Source organism: Diadema setosum, chromosome 1 (genome assembly GCF_964275005.1).
Source record: "Diadema setosum chromosome 1, eeDiaSeto1, whole genome shotgun sequence".
Lineage (NCBI taxonomy): Eukaryota > Metazoa > Echinodermata > Echinoidea > Diadematoida > Diadematidae > Diadema > Diadema setosum.
Window position 1 is genome coordinate 51,927,088 of NC_092685.1, and position 23,128 is coordinate 51,950,215.

General features: G+C 38.1%; 1 protein-coding gene across 1 annotated transcript; it reads left to right on the forward strand.

Moving 5' to 3' along the window:
* The first annotated feature begins 1,173 nt into the window (after positions 1-1,173).
* Positions 1,174-22,233, forward strand: LOC140232099 (cytochrome P450 3A6-like). Its single transcript, XM_072312251.1, has 11 exons — positions 1,174-1,222; positions 3,028-3,124; positions 5,241-5,357; positions 6,222-6,310; positions 8,105-8,253; positions 15,021-15,151; positions 16,308-16,487; positions 17,804-18,024; positions 18,807-18,944; positions 19,854-20,016; positions 22,128-22,233. Exons 1-11 carry the CDS (start codon positions 1,185-1,187, stop codon positions 22,200-22,202), a joined length of 1,398 nt encoding a protein of 465 aa, XP_072168352.1. The 5' UTR covers positions 1,174-1,184; the 3' UTR covers positions 22,203-22,233.
* The last annotated feature ends 895 nt before the right edge of the window (positions 22,234-23,128 follow it).

Consider the following 23,128-nt stretch of genomic DNA (forward strand, 5'->3'; position numbering starts at 1 on the left):
GTAAATAACAAGTCATTTACCTAGGATTTATAAAATCTCAGTTTTACAAGCAATCTGGCAGAAACATTGACATCAGATGGTCATATTGTGACTTAATGAATTTCAATCTGTAGTGGTATGAAAGAGAAATTAGGCTGTACTGCGTGGTGAGTTTTGTCATTTTTTAAAAAGATGCATTATTTTTACAATAATTGCATTGTTAATGCTGACGTGTTCTCATTTCACATGTACACGTATACCTCTTTTCTTTTCCCAGACGAGAGTTATGGAATATGACATACTTCAAGAGAATGGGAATACCCAACCCAACGCCTCTGCCTTTCTTCGGAAATGTATTTGCTTTTTCAAAGGTAAGGTGTCTTAAAATTGTACATGTATTAAAAAAAAAAATCCCTATTTACTTTTCTTTTTTTTTGAATATTCCCCTCCTGCACATTGCATATTTTATCCTTCTTTTTTTTCTTTTGTCACACTGATGTTGCATAAATCATAGATTAAAGAAGAAATCCACCCCCCAAAAAAAAAAAAAAAAAAAAAAAGAACTTCAAAAGAAAGAGATATAATGTTCCATGCAGAATGATGAAAAAATGACAAAAATTAAATAAGATATAGGAAGATATGACATTTTAAGTGTCACATTTTTCAGAAAACATTTCTGAATTGACCAGTCCTCATAAATATTCAGATGGGAAAGTTGATGATGTCATACCCTCATAATTTTTTATTTTTTATGCTACTGTTTATGAAATTTGGATTTTTTTTTTTAGCTAATACAAGTAAAAGCAGGTTCCCATACCAAGATTGTTAACAATTGTTCTGTCGTATTTTGGGTGGTTTTGAGACAAATTGTATATTTATACGGGTGAAATGTGATATTTTTGTCATTTCTGTATATGAAATGAATAAGAAATTTTGAGGGCATGACATTGTCAACTTTGCTGATTTGAATATTCATGAGGACTACATGTATATATAATAAATGAAAGAATAAGAGCTTGGCTTGTTTATCTTGTTACAAAATAGAGTTCAGAGTGAGATACTGGTGTCCCTAAGTTTTCCATGGGGTTGAAAATCTCAATTGATAATGATTTCTTTCTTCTGCTTGTCTTTGTTTATTTTTTGCCATAGTTTTGTTTTACATCCATTTTTCCTTCCCCATTCTTGTACAGGGTGCAAATGCCGCCATGCAGGAATGTTTCAGCAAGTATGGCAAGGTGTTTGGGTATGTTTGCATCATAGACCTTTTGTTGTACCTCACATAATTGGATGTAATTGTACTGTCCCATTTAGGAATCATAAACATGCATTGAAGAATAGCCTTTAGCTTTTGATCTTGTACCTTTCAATTGATAATATTCCTGCTAAATTTCCAACCAGTCCATAAGAGCTAATTCTCAATAACAGATTCATCTACAAACATCAGATTAAGAATAGTTCTTGACTGTAGCAAAAAACAAAACAAAAACAAAAACAAAAACATGTAAAGGAATTAATACCGGTACCTGATCACTGGGATGATCAAAACAGTGAAATCAGTTTTGCATGTCAGGGGCAGATCCAGGAATTCTGTGAAGGGGAGGGTGTCTTTGCAAAATTAAAAGGGGGCACACACACCCCTCCTCCACATAATACAATTTGCATAGATTGATAGGCATAGGTAATGACTGTATGCTGATTTTGAGAAGAGATGAAGATATAGTGCCCTCTGCCATTTGCTTGTCGAATGTAACTGTATAAGTAGCACTCTTTGGCTGAAAGTGTATGATTTATGTAGCAGGCTGTATTGTATCTATTGTTTATTCTAACAAATAAAGACAGAATAAACTGACCAGAAAGAATATAAATTATTAGTGGAAAAGTGAGCAAAGAAAATGGGATTCCATCGGGATTCGAACCCGAGACCTCCGGATTGCTAGACCGGTGCTCTACCGACTGAGCTATAGAAAGCCCTAGTGCAGTGTTCGTCCCAGAAACCCTTAATTCTCAATGCTCGGGTGGTCAGAAGCTATAGCAGTGTGTTTGTGTGTGACACACACGCACACACTTGAACCTGGCATAAACCCGAAGGATAATTCAACTTGGGGATAAATGCGAGGGATCACCGAAGTGATGCAGCTTTTTGAGTTTGTAACAAATAAAGACAGAATAAACTGACCAGAAAGAATATAAATTATTAGTGGAAAAGTGAGCAAAGAAAATGGGATTCCATCGGGATTCGAACCCGAGACCTCCGGATTGCTAGACCGGTGCTCTACCGACTGAGCTATAGAAAGCCCTAGTGCAGTGTTCGTCCCAGAAACCCTTAATTCTCAATGCTCGGGTGGTCAGAAGCTATAGCAGTGTGTTTGTGTGTGACACACACGCACACACTTGAACCTGGCATAAACCCGAAGGATAATTCAACTTGGGGATAAATGCGAGGGATCACCGAAGTGATGCAGCTTTTTGAGTTTGTAACAAATAAAGACAGAATAAACTGACCAGAAAGAATATAAATTATTAGTGGAAAAGTGAGCAAAGAAAATGGGATTCCATCGGGATTCGAACCCGAGACCTCCGGATTGCTAGACCGGTGCTCTACCGACTGAGCTATAGAAAGCCCTAGTGCAGTGTTCGTCCCAGAAACCCTTAATTCTCAATGCTCGGGTGGTCTTGTTTAAAACTAGTGATAAAAGAACCCACACAAACTGTATATTCATTCCAATGAATGCTGCAACTTGCAGCTGCCTCCTAATTAATGTGGAGTTGTTACAAAAGGAACCTTACAATTTTCTAAGCAGTTCCCTCACATTTTTTTTTTCAATATTACTAGTAAGTAAAAACATTAGTCACTGCTGTCATAAATGAAGGCTTTCTTTTTACTTGATATCTTCCATAAATGGAAAATGAATAAGTATATGTGAATATTATGTCTTTGTTCAATACAGAAAAAAAAAATAACAGCAAAGAATCAAAAGTATTTTGTAAGCTAAGATAGTGTACATGTAACTCTTTATGTTTTCCATAATATTTTTTTCTCATATGTAGATTGTACGTATTCCGTCAACCAGTCATTGCTCTCAGTGACCCAGATATGGTTCGAGAAATAGCTGTGAAGAGCTTCAACAACTTCCCCAATCATTTGGTAAATGAGTAGAATTGTTGTTGGCTTTCTATTTTACATGGTATTACGTTGGCTTACACTCTCCATTTAGAATCCCCTGCTGCAGTGACAAGCAACTCTGTTAAATTCATCAGTCATGGTTATACAGAATGGTAAAAAGAGCATCATTTGTGATGTAAAAAGTCATGTAATATTCCCAAAGAGCAACTAATTCAAGATAATATTGCAGAATGTCAGGTGTTAGTAGGGAAAGTCATATGGTGTAGAAATTATGTATGATGTCATCATCAATGTTGCAGTTTGAAGTACAAAGTTACAGTAAATTTTGAATTCTCTGTAGCATTAGAGGCTCTAGTGAGTTAATATAATGGTGCAGGTTTGTCTTAGATCTGTCTAGGAGAAGATGTGGAAAGAGATGAAGTGGACGCACCTCAAAAAAGTAACTGTTTATATATATTGTTATTGTCCTCAGAATAGAGAGACTCAATATGTTAAATCAATATTTAGCAACTAATGACGATCATGTGAGCAGTAGATCTACTTGGTATTTTGTTGATATCACAAACCCAGCAGGCTGATAAGTTATCACCACTGGGCCAGACATTGCCCCATCTGCATACTTGCCAACTAGTAAGATTTTATCAGATTCAGTAAGATTTTTTACGTTAAAAATAGCAAAATCAGATTTTCTGTCAGAGAAATCAGATTTTAAAAAAATATTTAGATATACCTTTCATGTGTATTTTCTGAAGATTTGACCGAAAGTAAGATTTTTAACTTCAGTTTGCATATAAAATAAGATTTTTTGCAATCCATGAGTAAGATATTTCATCTTGAAATGTTAGCAGGTATGCATCTGGTATGAATTTATGATACATTTTTGACTTGGCATCAGGTTAGTTCACATCATCTTCAATTCTGGTAGTATTATTCATATTTGAGTCAACTGTATTACATAATCAAGGGTAAAAAAAACAAATCTAACTTTCATTCTGGCTTGCATCAAATAAAGTGATTTTGGGATTTTCACATTTATGATAATACAGTACAGTTTGCCAATATGAGCTGTATCTCTTTTTAAAGGGAAGATAAACCCCAAGAACAATGTGGATTGAGTGAAAGCAGCAACATTAGTAGAACACATCAGTGAAAGTTTGAAGAAAATCGGACAATCGATGCAAAAGTTATGAATTTTTAAAGTTTTGATGTTGGAACCGCTGGATGAGGAGACTACTAGAGGTTATGACGTATGAGTGGACTACAATATCAAGAAAATACAAAGAAAATACTAAAAAAATCCATTTTTCATGAAAATTACAAATTCCATCAACTTGATATTGACATATGTTAAGGGAAGCAATTATTCCCCCTGCTTTCTGAAAGCGGTTGGTCCACTGCTCTTTCATAATTCTAGAAAAGTGAATTTTTGTAGAATATCCTTTATATTTTCTTTGTATTGTTGTCCACTCATACGTCATATCCTCTAGTAGTCTCCTCATCCAGCGGTTCCAACACCAAAACTTTAAAAATTCATAACTTTTGCATCGATTGTCCGATTTTTCTCAAACTTTCACTGATGTGTTCTACTAATGTTGCTGCTTTCACTCAATCCACATTGCTCTTTGGGTTTACCTTCCCTTTAAGCCTCACCTTTGTAGTTGTTAAACATACATCTGGTAGCATGTAGCAGGTGGTCACTATGTAGCAGTGCCCTTTACAAAATAATTGCTTTGTTGAAGACTAATTGGAAATCACACTTTTCTGCATATTTCCACCAAGTGTTTGTATTTGTTGGAAACAAGCCTTAAGATTAAACTGCAGAAATGGGAGGGAGGAGGGGGGGGGGGGTTCAGGAACAAGATGAAATAGAAAAACAAAGACACATCATTTGCATACACTGAAAACTCTGTTTCACACACACACACACTAATGGAGTGGGCAGATGACAATCAGTTTTTTGACTCTAAAGGGGTGACCACAGAGGCTCCAGGTGTTACAGGGTAAATGTCAAGAGGACCATAGTCTTCACACTTTTACTTTTTCTCTTGATTTGAGGACTTTGTAGCTTTTAATTTCTGGAGGTTTGACAAACGAATTAAGCTTAAATGGCTATTATCCTTTTTTTGGCATTGCACAGAGCTTCGTTCTGAAGAGTCGTCCTTTTGACAAGGGTCTAACAGGCTTGAAAGACCAGCATTGGAAAGATGTGAGGAACGTCATCACTCCAACTTTCAGTGCCGCCAAAATGAAGAAGGTAAATCATCTTTTTTATACTGTTCATTCAATCAAACTTTTGTTGATTATTTCTAAATCATTTTGTATTGTCAGTTGTTATATATGTTTTGTGACCTGAGCAACTGAAATACACCAAATTCACATTATTTTGATTTCCTTTAAACAAAGAAATTGGTATGATATAACCTTCACCCCCATTTTCTATATGATGTGAAAATCTTGCCTTTGTGAGTATGAGTCATTCCCTTGAGATTCTTTCAAGCATTCGTAGCAAACACCTATGAAGTAAATAAATGTATAAATATAGATGATGATTTTCAACAGACCTGAATTTTTTCTTCATTGTAGTAAGAATTGCATCATAACTGTGCTCATTATAATGGGAGTGCACTGTAGCTGTAAGGTACCTACACTCTCATGGCAGATGTCTTTTCACTATCACTAAATGGAGCTTATGTTGTGGTATCCAATGTTTTTCATGACTATTAATATGGTGCTTGAGCATATAATTTTTACATAAGTAATGAAATATTCTTCTGACCAACTATAGTTCATGAGTAGTTCATCTTCATTTTCTCCTTGCCTGTCCTGTCTGTAGTTTATTGTCAGTTTTGGCAATAGTTATTTTGTTAGGGAAAAAAGAGATATGTACAGGGCCACTTTGAATAAGCCCGCAAGCTTTCAGTAGCTATGCCATTCATTATAATGTTTGTACACTGATTGTAATTCTAATAGAGAGTTTTCAAGATTAATTTCTTACCTCATCTGATGTTATACATTGTGAATGTTTCTCAATCTGCCTTCTCTTTGTAAATTGCTGAATATACTTTGATGTCACGCCATGAACTAGTCCAATGAGGAAGTATTGTGATTCTCTGCACAGATGGCTGGTCTGATAAATGAGTGCTGTGACTATCTGGTGAAGAACATAGGAGCCAGGCAGCAGAAAGACGATGAAGTTGATGTCAACAGGTGTGTGCTCAAACATATTAAAGGGACCGTATAGTTTTGGTTGAGAGCCCACTTCAGGTTTTTTACATTTTGGAGTGAAATAGTGGGAAACCTCTTATGAAATATGAAAAAGGCATGTAATTCCAATAGAGATTGAAACGTTTATTTGATGAAAATTAGTTTGTAAATGGCTGAGATAAGCAAAACAGAGCGATCCAAATAAAAGTTGGGACTGGCCACCTTTTATTATGATCGCTTTGTTTTGCATTATTTTTGGATGTCTCGGCCATTCCCAAACCGAATTTTATCAAATAAACTTCGAATTCCTCTTCTAAAGAATGGTATGCTCTTTACAAATGGTTTCTTGGTATCCCTCGAAAAGTTAAAAGCCCAATCCTCATCTCCACTAATACTATACCATCCCATTAAGCCTTCTTACCGGTACTTGAAGAAATGTATTTCAGGACTTCATTAACTCTAAATTAAAAATGAGTTTAGCACTGTTGATATCTCTTTGCCTTCTACAATTTACACGTAAAGGACATTGAGAATTGTATAGCCTGTGCTATTTTTTGGTTTAGTTTTTAGATGTTTTCCTTTCTTACTTCTTAGTCACAGTACATTGTATTTTAAGCACTTTATCATGTCTGCCAATCTTCACATTATCATAAAGGTTTATTGTGTTATTTTAGTTCCTTAAGAACTGATTCAGTTTTTTTAATGTTTTTCTTTATTTCTATTTTTTTAATGTCTTTGTTGGGCCACCTTTGTCCCTGTGTTCACACTTGACCCTGTGTCATGGGGACAGTTAGGAGAGATCACATCTTTTTTACGACTGTAATCCAAATTTCTACAGTATCTTGACTTTCCACAATTAAGTTACAGGAGCAATCGCGGCGTGAGGCAAGCCCCATCACTTGACACGAAACCTTGTGCATGCACATATTTGGTGAATACACCTGGGTGCAATCAGGGCCCCGTTAATTTAAAAAATTGTTATCAGTGACAAGTTGTGATACTCGTTAGAAGCTACTGAAATGATACTAAAAACTTTCACCGGCTGGGGATGACGATAAATTTAAATGTGTGAGCTTCAACCAACCTTTAATTGTAGAGGGCAAGCTTTCGTCCTACTCCTGAGGACTTTCTCAAGCCTTATGCAGTGAGGTGTTGTCTTGCTGCCGTCGCCTGTCTTTGTTGATCACTGGACCATAGATGAAATCTTTGCATCTGATTGGCCAAGAGTAGATTTGTCATAGAAATGTGGCAGAGTTTGTACACGTCACTGATAACAAGTTTTATGAAACGGGGCCCAGGTCACTCTCCCCTCCAAAGTTTGTCCCCGGTCCTGACTATCTTCGCGGGTATGGGGGACAAGTCTCAGTGAGCATCCATACTATAGTTTGGGAGGTGAAAGCTCTGCAGCAGGAGACTTTCCCCTCGATGCGGCGACTAATGTGAATGCCAGGTGTACGAAATTTGATGATTTTAGTGCCCTTAATACAATTGTATGTCACCATAAAAAGAGAGGTTGGTGCAGATCCTTGATGCATGAATGTATACACACATACATATTCTGTATTAATGGAATGAATTAAGTCTATTGTAGCAGGTCTACATTTAGAACAAATAGTTTGACATACTCCCTGTACAGTTGTGAATAGTGCATTCTTGTTATTGTATCACAAGTCAGTAATAGACATATAAGTTGCGATGTTAAGACTTAATGGCAGGTCAAACATAGCATGATGTATAAACAACAAGAAGTTCAGATTAACTATATGTGTATATCAAAATTTTGTCTTTTTATTTCAGTGTATTTGAAGCCTTCACCATGGACGGTATTGCTCGGTGTGCATTTGGTCTGCAGGTGGATTCCCAGAGTAACCCCAATGATCCGTTTGTGACCAATGCCAAAACACTGATGAAGGGAAGTATCTTCAACCCAAGAATAATGTTGGCAGGTAATGTGGAGAATGCCAGTAATTCATGTTTGAAATTGATAATGCGCAGGGCCGACATTGCATTTTGAAAAGTGGATTGGGGGCCCAGTTTATATTATTTGTGCCAATTCTGGGCTTGATCAGTTGACAAGCAAAACAAAACAAAATAAAACAAAACAAAACAAAAGAAAGACAGCCTTCAGTGCAATTCTATTACGTAATACTCGTATAAGTCTTCAGAGGTTAGCATTTCCCAGGTGTTTAAGGCAGTGAAGTCACATAATGAAATTCAAAGTAGGTAAAAATTCCAGGCAGTCCCAGTTGGCTATAAATACCCGTGTCAGTGAGCAGTAAGCATCTTTTTCAAGTGTGACGGCAGTGAATTATACCAGGGAGGTGAGACACCTCCGTGATTATACATCTCAAACTCCAATGTCTAGTGATCAGGAAGACGACGCTACCTCTCAGCCCCCATCCCCGCGGGGAGATCAGGGCATGGAAGGCCGCCTTGAAGCTCAGCTAGAGAGACCGAGATACTCTCCCGCTTCATGGATAGGGCGGCGGCACACCGTGGTAATGACAAACGGCATGCGAGCCATGCCAGCTGGTGCAGGAGAGCTTCTCCTCCCGGCGATTAGTCCGGACATGCGAGCCATGTCCGCGGGGACAGGGGCGCTGCCCCGCCCATCGAAGACTTCAGCGAGCTAGCCATCCCCATCGGCAGCTCAACAGACGACGATATTCTCATGTCAGCCTCCTTCCTGGCAAAACTGATTGCGTTGCCCTGTATGGGTGGCCTTGACTCTGCCCTTGTGGTTATGGTCATTTTGACAACCGAATTGATCCGGATGCCATGTCCCTACAGCCAAACTCTTTCAAAGCCTGGTACCAAATTTGATTTTAACTTAAATTCTGATCTCATTTGGGCCAAATTTAAAAATTGGCTGATTTGCTAATGAAGGCAGTCACACTGCCCATATCAGAAGGTAAGTGCTCTATAAAATCGCGAAGCAAATGCTCAATTGCCATCGAATGCCCAAGCAGTTCTCACACCAAAAATCGAGAGCAAAATTTGGGCGATCCTCCTTCACGAGGCCTTGGGTCTTGTGAGCTCCCAACTTCTACAACAAAATGTAGTGAAGGGACTTCTACCACATAGATAAATCCTTTCTGAAATTCACATATCATGCACGGATAATCATCCATGCAATTGACACAACGAGAATTGTAACAACTCATGTCACCATCGATGGCCTGACACTCCCGGGCTTTGCTTATCGTATGATCCGAGCATGCACCATCGAGGTATCTTAAAACCCCTTCTCAACCCTTCTCAGCAACACTTGCGCAGCAAGTCGATTCCACTTGGTAGAAAGTTGTTCAGAAAGACATCTGAGAGAAATTGACAAGTGTCACATAAGCATACATCGTGTGTCATGAATGTCTCTACGCAAGCCAGCAAAAAAAAAAAAAGAGAAAAAAAAAAAAGGATGAGTACTGTCCAAGACCGCTCAGTGCTGGAAATCTCAAGCTTTCCAAAGATGACTGGTCAAAATAATTCCCGAGCCTTGGATATTGGCCACAATATTTGGCTATGAAGCCAATAATTTCATTTCAACCCCATACCAATAAATTTTTCCTCTACAAAGTGTACATTCTACCGAGGAGGAAAAGGCAACCCATGAAGAATTGTCTCCGAACATTCTCGCAAAGCAAGCTATTAGAGAGATTCCTCACATGGAGTATCAACTCTATTCTAGCGCTACCAAAGACCGGCGGTCTAAGTCCAATCATAAATTTGAAAAACTTGAACAAATTTGTAAGATACGAACACTTCAGAGTGGAACAGTTTCGCTTGATTACGGCCTTAATTTTGCCCCTCCAAAGGGTGCATATTTATCCGTATCCGTTCACCTTGTTCATCAAGCATAGTCTTTCGAATGGAAATACTAAGTAGTATTTTCACTGCATTCCTTCAGTGCCTTCCATCTGGCCTTAATTTGACCCCACAGAATTCCCTTAAAGTTATGAAACCTGTCTTTGCCTCGGTGAGTAGTGGCATTACAACAATCACCTATTCGATGATATCCATATTCTTTCTCACACCAGAGAAGAGTGTCTTGACAAAGCCAATGATCAACTTGTCACCCTTAAAGAGTTTCAGTAAGGATTTCGACAAATCCAGTTTCAACCCAAAGCACGTCGAGACCTTCCTTGGTTCTCATATTAATTCCCAGCAAATGATTTTCAGTTTTTTCCTCAGAACAAACTTGACAAGGTTACTGCCCTTGGAAATTCAATCTTGTATGGCAACGAAACCAAATTTCGGGATTCTAATGCCTTCCACAAAGAAATTTACATTCTCGTCAATTAGGACTAGAAAAAATAAATCAACTAATGCTCTGCGTAAAGCAGAAGATGACATCGACACGAAGTTTGGTGTCGTTATCTAGTCATGCGATACAAAACATTCTTTGGTGGTGGCTGTCTCGCAAGACAAAGAATTACTTTCCACCTTCATTAGCATGATAATTTCAAGCGATGCTTGCATCCCAGTATGGAGAGTAGTTAATTCTGAACAATGACAATTCCTTTGCTCAGAGAGTCTGGAGTGCCAAACAGAATTCCCCGCATAGCAATGTGTGTGAACCTCTTGCAATTCAGAACGATCTTGAAGCCCTGTGTGGCTCGTGTACAAAAAATGTGCTTATTCATAATTCGGTCAGACATTTCTACAGCTAGTAGCATACCTGACCCGAACGAATTCACGGCCAACATTGGAATTGGTGTCTAGCAATTGGATATCAGCTTCACATTCAACAGATGTAGATAATTCTTAAGTTTTCTGCTTGTCTCGCAGAGACATGAACAACTAATTACTATTTTACATGTGTTTCACCACACAATCCACAAACTCTACATATGGATTAGCAACTTTCCTCATGTCAAATGGAAGCTAAGTTTTATTGCCCTGAATTTTGATGCCTTTTTCCTTACCCTAGAACGTTTTCAGTCCTCCACAAGCTTCAACTGAACAAGGTGACCTGAGCAATCCTCACTGCCCCAATGGCGGCGGCAGCCATGGGCCTCATTATCGCTCAAAATGCGAATAGCCCCACCTCTATTACTCCTAGAGAAAATTCTTGCCCCACACCCTCACCCACCGACGAGCCTCCAGCTCACACTAGCCGCCTGCATGGGTGCTCTCTGCTAGCGATGACAAGTGGCAGACACATCGCAGCACATTGCAAAGCTCCTCTCATCGTCATGGCGAGACAATACCAATAAACAAAACAAATGAGGGTGCTTGAAGACAGTAGCAATGTCTGTATTCTGAACAATCTTGTGATCCTTTTTAACCCGTCTACAGAACACGTTGTCAACATCTAAGCCTATAGCATAGCTTTTCAACAAAGCCCACCCCACGATTAACTCATAGACCTGCTCGGTCTTCCATACTACCTGAAACCGAGAGCTATGACATAGGCAAACAGCCCCTATAGTCAGACTTATGAAGGGTGTATCTAACTCCGACCCTCGCAAGCCTAAATACAACAACATTGGGGATGTTTCAATTGTTTTGAATCACTTTTTATCGTTTCAAGATACCTATGAACTATAGACTCCTTCAGTGCCTTGAGCCAAAAACAATTTTCCTAGCTCGTTTCGGCAAAACGTACACAAATGCTGAGACATCTAGTTCTTATGACATTACCGGAAGATGATGCCACGTTTGCACATTAGAGATATGGAAGGTATATCTCTAACCAGGTAATTAAAGTGCCTTCTTTTACCTCCAACCCTAAACTCTGTGTTCCGATCAACTCTTCATGAGTATATTAAATGCACAGAACATCTCCAACGAGCAAGTTCAGAAAGCAAACTCATAATTCCTCCGAAACATCCCAACAAATCGGTGACGACAAGCATCTTGGAGCGGAGGCTGAAAGCCAGTCCCTCGCAGCTGCTTGTATAAACACTTAAAATATAACTAATATACTGTCAATAGCTGTACGTGTACATCCCTGTACACTGTACTGACTGTTGCATACAATTAGGTATGAATGTATTGTTGCTATGGGAACATGTACCGAGTTTGATCTGTCTTCGAGATCAGTATGAAAGGGTACCACAGGACGTATATACCTCGTGCTCATATACATAAGGATTTGGGAGCACAGTCATCCCGCGTTCATCCCAGACTCTGGTCTGGTAAGACATCCACGGATGCTAATATGAAAGTGGTATCACATTCTCAGCTCATAGCTACAGAAGCGCCGCAACTTCTAAACTTTCGCGCATGAAGTATAAAGGTCATAATGAAATCTTGTCCACAACTGACTGGACGAACGCTGGTACATTTTGAACCTTCTACCTTCTAACAATTAGATTGATTCCACATTAGTTCAACAATTCTCAGTTCTACTGAGTTAGAAAGATACATGTAAATTGTGATAGTATGTGTATATACCTGTATATTAGTATCTCAGTTAAGAACAATGTCATAATACGAGTCAGATAAGACACAAGACCATAAATCACGTTACGTTGTGCATTGGAAAATGGCGACACATTATTCGGCCACTCGTTTAGGAGATTCGGTCCACCAAACTGATGAATTTAAACTCTAATATCAACCCAAAATACAATGGACTTGCCTCTAATTATTGCTGCAATATTACTATGCCGAGTATGAACTGGTTAATGTCTAATTCTTCCTTCAAATGTACATGAATATTAAGGAACATGGTTAGGATTATGTCTTGATTGGAAAATCGGTACAAGAGGTCCATTGTATTTGATTAACTTGTCTGTGCGCTATCATGCTTAATCCTGCTCCAGTTAAAGCGCGCAAGGTATCAAAATGATATCATACTCAAAACCTATGCCTTGCACCTTATACTAGTAGGTTCTCAAGCAAACTTTGCTCGAGTTCTTCTCTTGTTTGCGACAATGTGTGCCACCATCGATAGATATTTTCTATGCATGAGGAGTCATGACCAAAGTTTCAACCTTGTTGTGAAAACTGTCCATCATCCTTCTTGTCCTCTTGCCCTCACTCATGCCACTAGACTGACTTCTGTACGGAACTTTGAACATGCTAACCTCTGAAGACTTATACGAGTATTACGTAATAGAATTCCTAAATTATACAAGTAATAAGAAGTATAATTAGAATTCTATTAGTAATAATGAAGTATAAGTCGAAGAGGTTCCCACCCAGCATCTCATTTGATCGATACTCTTCAGTTCTGAACCCTCCCTTTACAACACTGAACAGAAGTCAAAACTGGTGGGCCCTTATACTGTATACTGATGTTTTGCTTAATTGCTTGACTTGAGATGTCCATACGTATAAGAATGCTCCGTGCCTTTGGAACAGCAATGATTGTGCTTTACTTATTGCTTGTCTGTATGATGAGAAGGACCAGTGAGCTAATTGTCTGCATTGCACCCAATACTGCATGGTGTTGCTGGTCTGTCTATTTAAAGCCGTATTCTCTTTGAAAAGATGCTTACTGCTCACTGACACGGGTATTTATAGCCAACTGGGACTGCCTGGAATTTTTACCTACTTTGAATTTCATTATGTGACTTCACTGCCTTAAACACCTGGGAAATGCTAACCTCTTCGACTTATACTTCATTATTACTAATAGAATTCTAATTATACTTCTTATTACTTGTATAATTTAGGAATTTTCTGATGCCACTTGTGGGTGTATGCAGCTTACGTCCTCCCCCCCCCCCCCCACCCCCTGGTTGTGCCAGCTCTGATGCGGTAGCAATCCCAACATTGAATTATCGTAATACCTTTATTAAAGTATAGCATAAAACTTTGAATTTATTGCATTCCACTGAACATAACTTTTAGCTGAGAGATTGTGACTTCAGACTATCAGTATGTACCTGAATGGTGGATTTGTAGTGTTCATTGACAGTAATTTCCAATACACATGGTTCATATGAAAATGTAATTTCTTGCACCTTTGTAGATAGGATTGAGGGGTGTAAGCATCTTAACCCGTTCCTTACAGGAACCTGGTATACCAGGTTCCCATGGCATCGACTGATATACAGGAACATGATGTAACAGGTTCCCAAAATGTAGAAGAGATGTAGAGTGCCTTCATTTATGGCCTAATTCATGTTTATTTGTGTTATGATACCCAGAAAAATGGCTTTGGTAGAAAGACTAGAATTTCATCTATCAATGTCAGTTATCTGTCTGTATGAATTATGAAAACCATGTGTATCACAGATTATTTGCCCTTTTTCCAATGTAGTGCACACATATTATGATGTAAAACTTGTATGAAGATGTACATAGCAATCAAGGCTGTGCTCATTGGAAGTTCGCTTTTGCTGACCACATTCAGGCATCTACTTTGTTTAGAACATAAGAGTATTTGAGCCCATCAGCGCATGCCCTATTCATACCTCACGCCCGATCAACATGTATTGTTCTATGGCACATGTAGTTGACCATGGCAAGGGGATACATGTAGCCCTTGACTGCTTTCACACAGGCCGATTAACAACCTTCTCTGTTGACCTGCAAAAAGATATATCATTTTGGGACATTGAAGGCTCTTGCAGAATTGTGGGAGGAACGTGTTAATTGTTGTTGTTGTTGTTGGGGGGGGGGTTATCATGTGACCCTTATGTCAAGTATAGGCAACGCCTTCCAAGAGAAAAGAACAAGAGTAGATAAGGCCTATTTACACAGTACATTTGTATGGATCTTTTAAAAATGTGCACACAAGCCCTTCTCTCTGTCTCTCCAGGTATCTTTCCACCCATTGCTCATCTTATGAACTTCCTGGATATTGGAGCATTCCCTAAGACGTTGACAAACTTCTTCTGCGATGTCGTTGAGAAAACAATCGCATTGAGAGAATCTAACCCTGGAGGCGAGGTTAGTGAATGATGATCAACATAGCTCACTTTTATTAGCACTGTGTGATCACTGATATCAGAATGAATTGTGTCATGGAAGATTGATGCTAACAAGTGAAAACAAAGTACCTTCATATCATGAGGAAAGGGTGCCTTCCTAATTTCAACATATGCTAATGGAACTCATGGCATGAGATAGCAAGTGAGATCACAAATCTGCATAGATGCATGTGAGACATCATGTATGCCAACAGACTTCCAACAGTTGTAAATGACTCAAGCTGGCATGCCTGTGTACCAGGTACATTCTCAGACTAAATCAAACCATGGATTTGACTTAAAGGTCCTATTTACCTTTGGGAGCAGTGATTTCAAAACTGTTCAAGATATCACATGTGATGCATAATTATGTGTACTTCAGTTGTGTCACAAAATGCCCTTTTAATTAAAATGTTCACACTGAGCTTTAAATATAAGGAGATATAAGTATTTTTCTCATTAGACCATAACTGTAGATGGTTTGGTCTGGAAACATTTTTGTTATAGCTATTGTTCATATTTTGTGTATTTCAGAACACTTAATGTAGATTGTATGGATTCAAATTTTTACAGTGGTTGTTTCTATCCGTAACTCACATTTTAGAACTATTTTATAGCACTAATGCTTGGTTTTTGTTTCATCTGCAGATGGTAAATTATGACTTTGAACTATCTTTGTCAATAAAGACTGTAGGGATTTATTTCTAGTGAGCATTTCGCATGTGTATGTGTGTGAAGACATGTGTATGAAGACAGAGGATGCAATAAGCATCATGCTCATTGGATGAAATGAAAGGGATGAAGCATAGTGAATGTAGAAGCCACTATAGGCATATAGTACAGCAAAAATTCAAATTTTACACCAAGTTTTTTCCCCTTTGCATTTTTGGCAGCCAATCTTTCCAAGACAAGGAACTTTATGGCACTGTGTTCTTATGATTGGTGGAAATGAGACACATTTCATTATTAAAGCTTCATGTGATGATCATCTATATTTGTGATGCCTGAATCAGTGATGAGTACTGATTAAGTATTCACTGTTGGCTTGTCATGTGGCCATCATTAACTTGATGAATAGTCTCTGACAAAAGGCTGGTTGAGTTACCAGTATTATCTAATGTTCACCCCTGTGACAGGAGAAAAAAGACTTCCTTCAGCTGATGATGAATGCCCATCAGGAAAGTGAAAAAGTCCCTGAAGGAAAGGTGGCAGAAGATGACGTACACAGTCACTTGGATGATCACCATGGCTACGAAATAATTGCGGCAAAGAAAAACAAAGATTTCAAGTTGACTTCAGAGGAGATTCTGGCTCAGGTAGGTGAAAGGTTTTCACTGAAACTCTGAATTATTTTTTAGATCATCTTAGCTAAGAGCTGAAGTAAGCTACTGTGATTGGTTTTATGCATCTGTCACATAGGTGGACTCAAATCATGAAACAATCACACTTTTGCCATTCACCATTGATAAATGTACAGTTGGTAAAAAGGGCATTCAAGACAATTTTCATAATTTGACATCATGTAGTGCAGAAATGAACAGCTCCATGTATAGATTCATGAAATTCCGGCCCTTGAGCAGAGAATTCAATACTTTGAAAAACCTTAACAAGTAATTCTCACTCATTTGCATATTCATATCCGCTGTACAAGAACTGTTTTACAGAAAATAGCAAAACTTCAAAATGTCCTAACTTCCTCATATGACATATGATTTCAGTCAAATTTTTGCCGTTGAATGCGCCCCCCTCCGGTTTTAGCATAGCCAATAAAGCATAATAAAGCCCGGCCTGATAAGGGTTAAGCAAACTGTGTGGGAATCAGTCACAATGCCAGGGACACAAGGTCTTTGAATATCACAAGTGGCCACAAAAGGGGTCTAGGACATGGTGTCCAAGGGTTAGAAGTAGATCAGTTTTAATCATCAGCTTCTCAAAGTTAAGGTTTTATTCTAGAGGTAAGAATGTAGGTTTGTCAGGACTATGGCAGTGTTGGGCAAGGTAGGTCATGAAATGGTGGTGTTTTAGAAGGTGACAAGTTTGTACAAATATTATATTAATCTTTTAAAAGACTAAGTAATCGCTGTTCCTGAAAGGTGTTGGAAACAAAGTTCATCAAGCTTTGTTCTTTATTTGGGGTCATAAAGCAAAGGCCCTCAAGATCCATAGCTCGGCGATGATGACATCTTCTATTTATCAACTAGTCTTCTGTAATGGTATTGTTTGTAGACACCAACAAAAGAGGAATATAAAATGTAATTCCAAGGGTGGCAGGTGGAGGCCCTTTTGAAAAATGCAACTCTATATTACTTTTCTTAAAGTTTCTTTATCACATCCCTAGGGATTAAGAAAGCAGAGTTTTTCAAATGGGACAGTTTGTCTCTACAGAGGTTAAGCTCAATCCTGAGCACATAACAATTAGAAAATACAAGATTTCTTTTTTGTTTTCTTTCTTTCTTTTTTTAAAGAAACGCTTCTAGTGATAATGCAGCTTATAAAAATCTATATTTCACAAAGTGTGAGACCTTAGGCAGAATGATTGATATGGTTTCCATTAGTGTTGTGTTTTAAAGAAAGAACAGAGAGAAAAAAATGGGGCCCTAAATTGATCCATTAATATTTCTTTTCGTGCTAGGCCCTCTTCTTCTTCCTTGCTGGCTATGAGACTACAAACACCACTCTGGGCTTCATAGCCTACTCTCTGGCCACCAACCCTGAGGTTCAGGACAAACTCATCCAGGAAGTGGATGCAGTGACCCCAGACAGGGACTCTGTGAACTACAGCTCCATTGCCAAGATGACCTACCTTGATGGAGTGGTTTGTGAGACACTGCGCCTGTACCCACCTGCTGGCGTGTAAGGAGTTTATTCAATTAACATCCTTCCTGTGTTTTAACAACAAAAAATTTGTAGCAGATAAGTTTAAATCAAATGCAAGCAGCAAAGAGAAGTGGTGACATTTTAGTCAAGGCTTCATTATGTGACGGATACCACACCAGTCACTGCCGGTGGAACATTTTGACAATTGGGGGGGCTACTTCCAGGGTTTCATGAGCTAACAAGCAAAAAAAAAAAAAAAAAAAAAAAAAAAGGCCTTCAGCACACTTTTGGTGCCACTTCCGGGTTTCTTCAGCTGACAAGCATAAAAAAAAAAGGTCACACTTCTCCTATCTATTTCTTTCTTCTGGGATAAAAGAAGTGGGGGCCCAAAGTGGTGACACCTTCTGTATTCCTTTGTATGGTGCAAAAAAGTGTGGGGGGGGGGGGGGTCCGTCCGCCCTGCCTGTTGATGCTCATATGGTCACTCATATGCATCACTTGGAATTAGTTTTTATCTGTCATGAGCTGGCAGACATTGAGTGTCAACAAAAAGTTGGCAAATAGTCACAATTTCTCAAATTGTTAGGAAATTCTTTCTTCACCAAAAGTACTACAAAGCTGGATGATATTACTTCATTGCCATGTTCCACTGTAGGAACCATTTGAACAGTGTTTACATCAAAATTTTGTTTTGAAAATGATCATTTCTTAGCTACAAAATGTGAAACGTAATAGGAGGAGATTGTGCTGACTTCTCATATTCAATGAGAAAAAAAAAGATGGTATTCATCACCTATCTACTCTTTACCTTCCAACAGAACGGATCGTTACTGTAAGGAGACGTTTGTACACAATGGCCTGACCATCCCTAAGGGTTTTCAAGTCCTCCTCGCTGTCTACAACATTCACCATAACCCAGAGTACTGGCCAAACCCTGAGGTCTTTGATCCAGAGAGGTAACATCTTACTAGGTCTTAGTGTAGAGAACGAAGTACTCTATGCGCCGAATATTTCACGAATTTCGTGAGTCGGATGCTAATCGCGAAATTAAAAACACGCGAAAATATTGACTCTGTGCACGTCTACATTTCTCCGCTCAAGCAGGACTCCACGATCGCGAATTTGACCACTCGGGAAATCGCCGGGAATTCCCGATTCGCGAAAATTTAGACTCACGAAATATATGGTGCATGTATACAGTATGTCTTTTGAGAAGCCACACACGCACACACACACCTAGGTTCAGTAGTTTGGTGTGGCAAAATCTTTTAGGGGATACTTTGTGGAATGGAGCAATAGTTTATTTCAGTTTTAATTGGTGACAGTTCAAAAGCCAGATGCAGCTTGGCTCCTAGAATGTGCGTGGAGACTCCTAATTGATTGTTTTGTTGTCTTAAATCATAATCTACAATGTATATCTTCACCAGAGCCACTTAGCTTAGAAATTAAATAAATGTAGAAAATCCTTTTTTCCACTTTGATTCACATCAAAAAGTATAAACTTTGTGGAAGGCTTAATTCATTGGCCTGTGCAGAAGGAAATTTAAACGTGTGACAACCATGACTGGTTCGTATTAGTGACATGGTCACTTTTAGCTAAAAAGACAGACACACAAACACATACAGGTAGGGGCTATGGAACACTACTCCTCACACCACGCCCGCCCCACACTAAAATTGAAAAAAAAAAAAAAATCTGCAGCCCCTGACATAAATATACATTATACATATATTTCTATGTGTGACGTGTGTGTGTGTGTGTGTGTTTGCTTGTACTTGCAGTGACGATGTAACTGATAGTACATGTACAGTGTATGTGATAATTTTATGAACATATGCACTGTATATTATTCTTACCTTCCAAGATTCAGCAGAGAAAACCGTGAGGGGCGTCACCCCTTTGCCTGGATTCCATTTGGTGCTGGTCCTCGTAACTGTGTTGGGATGCGGTTCGCTCTCATGGAAGTCAAGATGGCCACTGTACGGATTCTCCAGAAGTACCGCATTGAAACTGGACCGAACAGCCAGGTAATGACCATCCCAATGTCATTAGAGTTGTGGGGCAGTGTGGGATAGCACTGAAAAGCAGATGTAGGTGTGGGTTTGACCCCCTCCCCGTAGCACCTATGTCTCCCGGTATGAAATCAGTCTCTGTTCTGCTCTACTCTACTCAGGGGGAAATATTTGCTGTCTATGCATATAGTTTAAACATGATTTACAAGTAGTGTCATCCTGTAAAAAAAAAAGGACTTTGAATACATGTATTATATTTTGATTAATACTTGGTCAGTCCCGTAGACAGTTCATTAAAAAATAATTGTTAATGCGTAACCTTATTGTAATTATTGTGATCTCAGTAATCATTATCAGTTGAAATGATATAAAGCCGATTGCTGGAGCAGAATAATCACTGTAACCATCATCATAACCAATAATAAAAAGTGTGATATGAGTCCTAACCAAATGATTGGCGGAGAGCCATCACATGACCAGTCTCTTATTTTATTCAGAGGCCTGAGCTATTTTTCATTAGTTGTTAGTGTACTAATCACTGGTACTAATGACCCCTCTTCTGCGTTCATTACCATTTCCTGTGTATTATAAAATTAAAGGCATAATTTACCATTTGCAGATGAAACAAAAATCCAGCATTACTGCTTTAAAATACATGTAGTTCTAAAATGTGAGTTAGGGATAGAAACAACCACTGTAAAAATTTGAATTGGTAAAATTGATGATGAATGTTGTTAAATATACAAAATGTGAACAATAGTTATAATAAAAATGTTTCCAGTTTAAACTGTCTACAGTTAGAGTTTATTGAGAAAAATACAGATATCTCCTTATATTTTGGGCTTTATTGTTAAAATTTTATATGATAAGATGTCTTGTGGTACAACAGATCTACACATATGCATTTAATGTCATATCTTGAAATGTTTTTAAATCACTGTTCCCAAAGGTAATTTGGACCTTTAACCCTATTCTAACTGGGGGGGGGGGGGGGGTCAAATTGACCCCCCCCCCCTCGACGTTTCGCGCCACAATTTCGCAACGCGCAAAGATTTTGCCGCGTCGTTTCACGACTTTTTTCATTGAAGTCTCCCGCATATTTTGAGACCAAATTTGCGACGTCCGGGTACACCGTTTTGAAGTTACATAATGTTTTGCATATGCATGTCAACCAAAAAACAGCTCAAATTCATGATATCGTGTGCAAATCCAATGCAAATTGTGTTTTTTGGTTAAATTGATATAAATTAGATTATTTCAACTTTTAACCATTGAAATTAATCAATTCTAGTGTAGATAAGCCTGAAAAAGTGCCTGCAACAAATTTTGGCAAAAAAACAATAGAAAACAAAAGGTCGAAAAAACAACAAAATACATAAGAAATTAACAAAACAATAAAAAACAAAAGAAATTGATTTCGATTGTGCTAATTGTTTACAAGAAAATTGTTTGATGTGTCTTGAGGAATTCTGACACAAAAATTTAGCAATCCTCCAGTCTTTTTAATGGAGTTATAGGTGAAAATATGATTTCATGCACAAATTTGCATAATTAATTTATTAAAAATAGAAAGGCAATATTTTTCTACTGTATGACCATGTTATCTTGTAGTTGACATCCAGCTCTATCTTCAGGCAAAATTTCGCGGCGATCGCACGATCGGTGGTCGAGATCTGAAGGGGGGGGGGGGTCAAATTGACCCCCCCCTCAGTAAAAACTTGGTCTCAAATAGCCCAGTTAGAATAGGGTTAATGCATTACATTTTGTACAGTGTTTTGTGTTTGCAGTTAAGTTAGATTGGAGCTGATGCTGGCCTGGGAATCTTGTGAAAATGGCTGCAACACAGACTTTAAATGATGTCAGGATTTTATAAAACAAATAATGCACATTACTCATTTGACATTAGTGAAATTATCCACCCCATGTAACTTTTGATCAGTCCAAGTTTACTATTGGATGGATTATTCTTGGTAATGGTTGTTTGATAGGCATTATTTACATTATTTTTATCACCTTGTCATGAATTTCTTTGTTAAATGTTAATGATATTATATATTTGGACTGTTTATCGACATTTCATATTCTCACTTTTTTTTCTATTGGGTTGTTGTTTGTCTTACTTGCAGGTGCCAATCAAACTTGGAAGGAGAAATGTGAAACCAGAGGAAGGAATCATCCTATCTTTTGTTGAGAGGGCCTAGACTGGAGAGATAATAGATCACAAGACTGCTATCAGATTCTCCTTAGCGTTAACACTTGTCTTCATGGAACAACAGGGAAATTTTCCACTCTGGTTTTCTTGTTTTCCTGCATAGCCCTTTTTTTTCATTTGTGTTGAAAGATGGCTCAAACCAGCTAAATATTTTCAAACAATCATTTCATTTATTCTTGATTACACAAACATAGAGAATACCCACAATGTTCCAAACCACTTGCCTTACTATACAGGGATTGCAATCTTTTTTTTCCTCCATTTAATTACAAATGAGTGTTATATCTGCACTGTTATTGATTGAAAGTCTTGTTCACAACTACAATTGTATAAGTGTTTGGTTTAATGATTACTCAAATATCAATTTCCCCATTCCAATCTCACACTTGGAACATATGAGGCAGCCTTAGGTTATCATTTTCTACACTTTGTTTATTGTATTTTTGGTATTCATTTGATCTTTTTTATTTTAGGTTTTACAAATGTTCAAATTTATCACAAAAGGTATTTGTTATAAGAAGAGTAGGTACATGTATTAGGAAATAGGTGTCAGCAAATGCATATTGACACACATCCACACAGTCAGTGTTGAATAACAAAGGCTAAAGGGATGATATAGTATTGGTTGAGGTAAGAACTCGGCTTTTATCTTTTTGTGAGACATTTAGAAACCACCTTATGAAATGCTAAAAAGCATACAATTCTAACTAGAATTCACAGATTATTTGATGAAAATCGATTTTGAAATGGCTGAGCTATCAAAAAAATAAAGTAAAACAAAGCGATCCTAATAAAAGGTGGGTCCTACCTTTTATTGGTATAATGTATTGCTTTGTTTTTGGATATCTCAGCCATTTTAAAACCAAATTTTATCAAATAAACTTAAATTTCCTCTTTGAATTATATGCTCTTTCA

Bases quoted from the DNA above. Each gene is read 5' to 3' on its own strand.
- LOC140232099 (XM_072312251.1), top strand. From the start codon at position 1,185: ATGCAGGAATGTTTCAGCAAGTATGGCAAGGTGTTTGG. The intron at 6,311-8,104 runs GTGTGTGCTCAA...TTTTTATTTCAG, and splicing joins GATGAAGTTGATGTCAACAG to TGTATTTGAAGCCTTCACCA. The intron at 16,488-17,803 runs GTAGGTGAAAGG...TTTTCGTGCTAG, and splicing joins CAGAGGAGATTCTGGCTCAG to GCCCTCTTCTTCTTCCTTGC.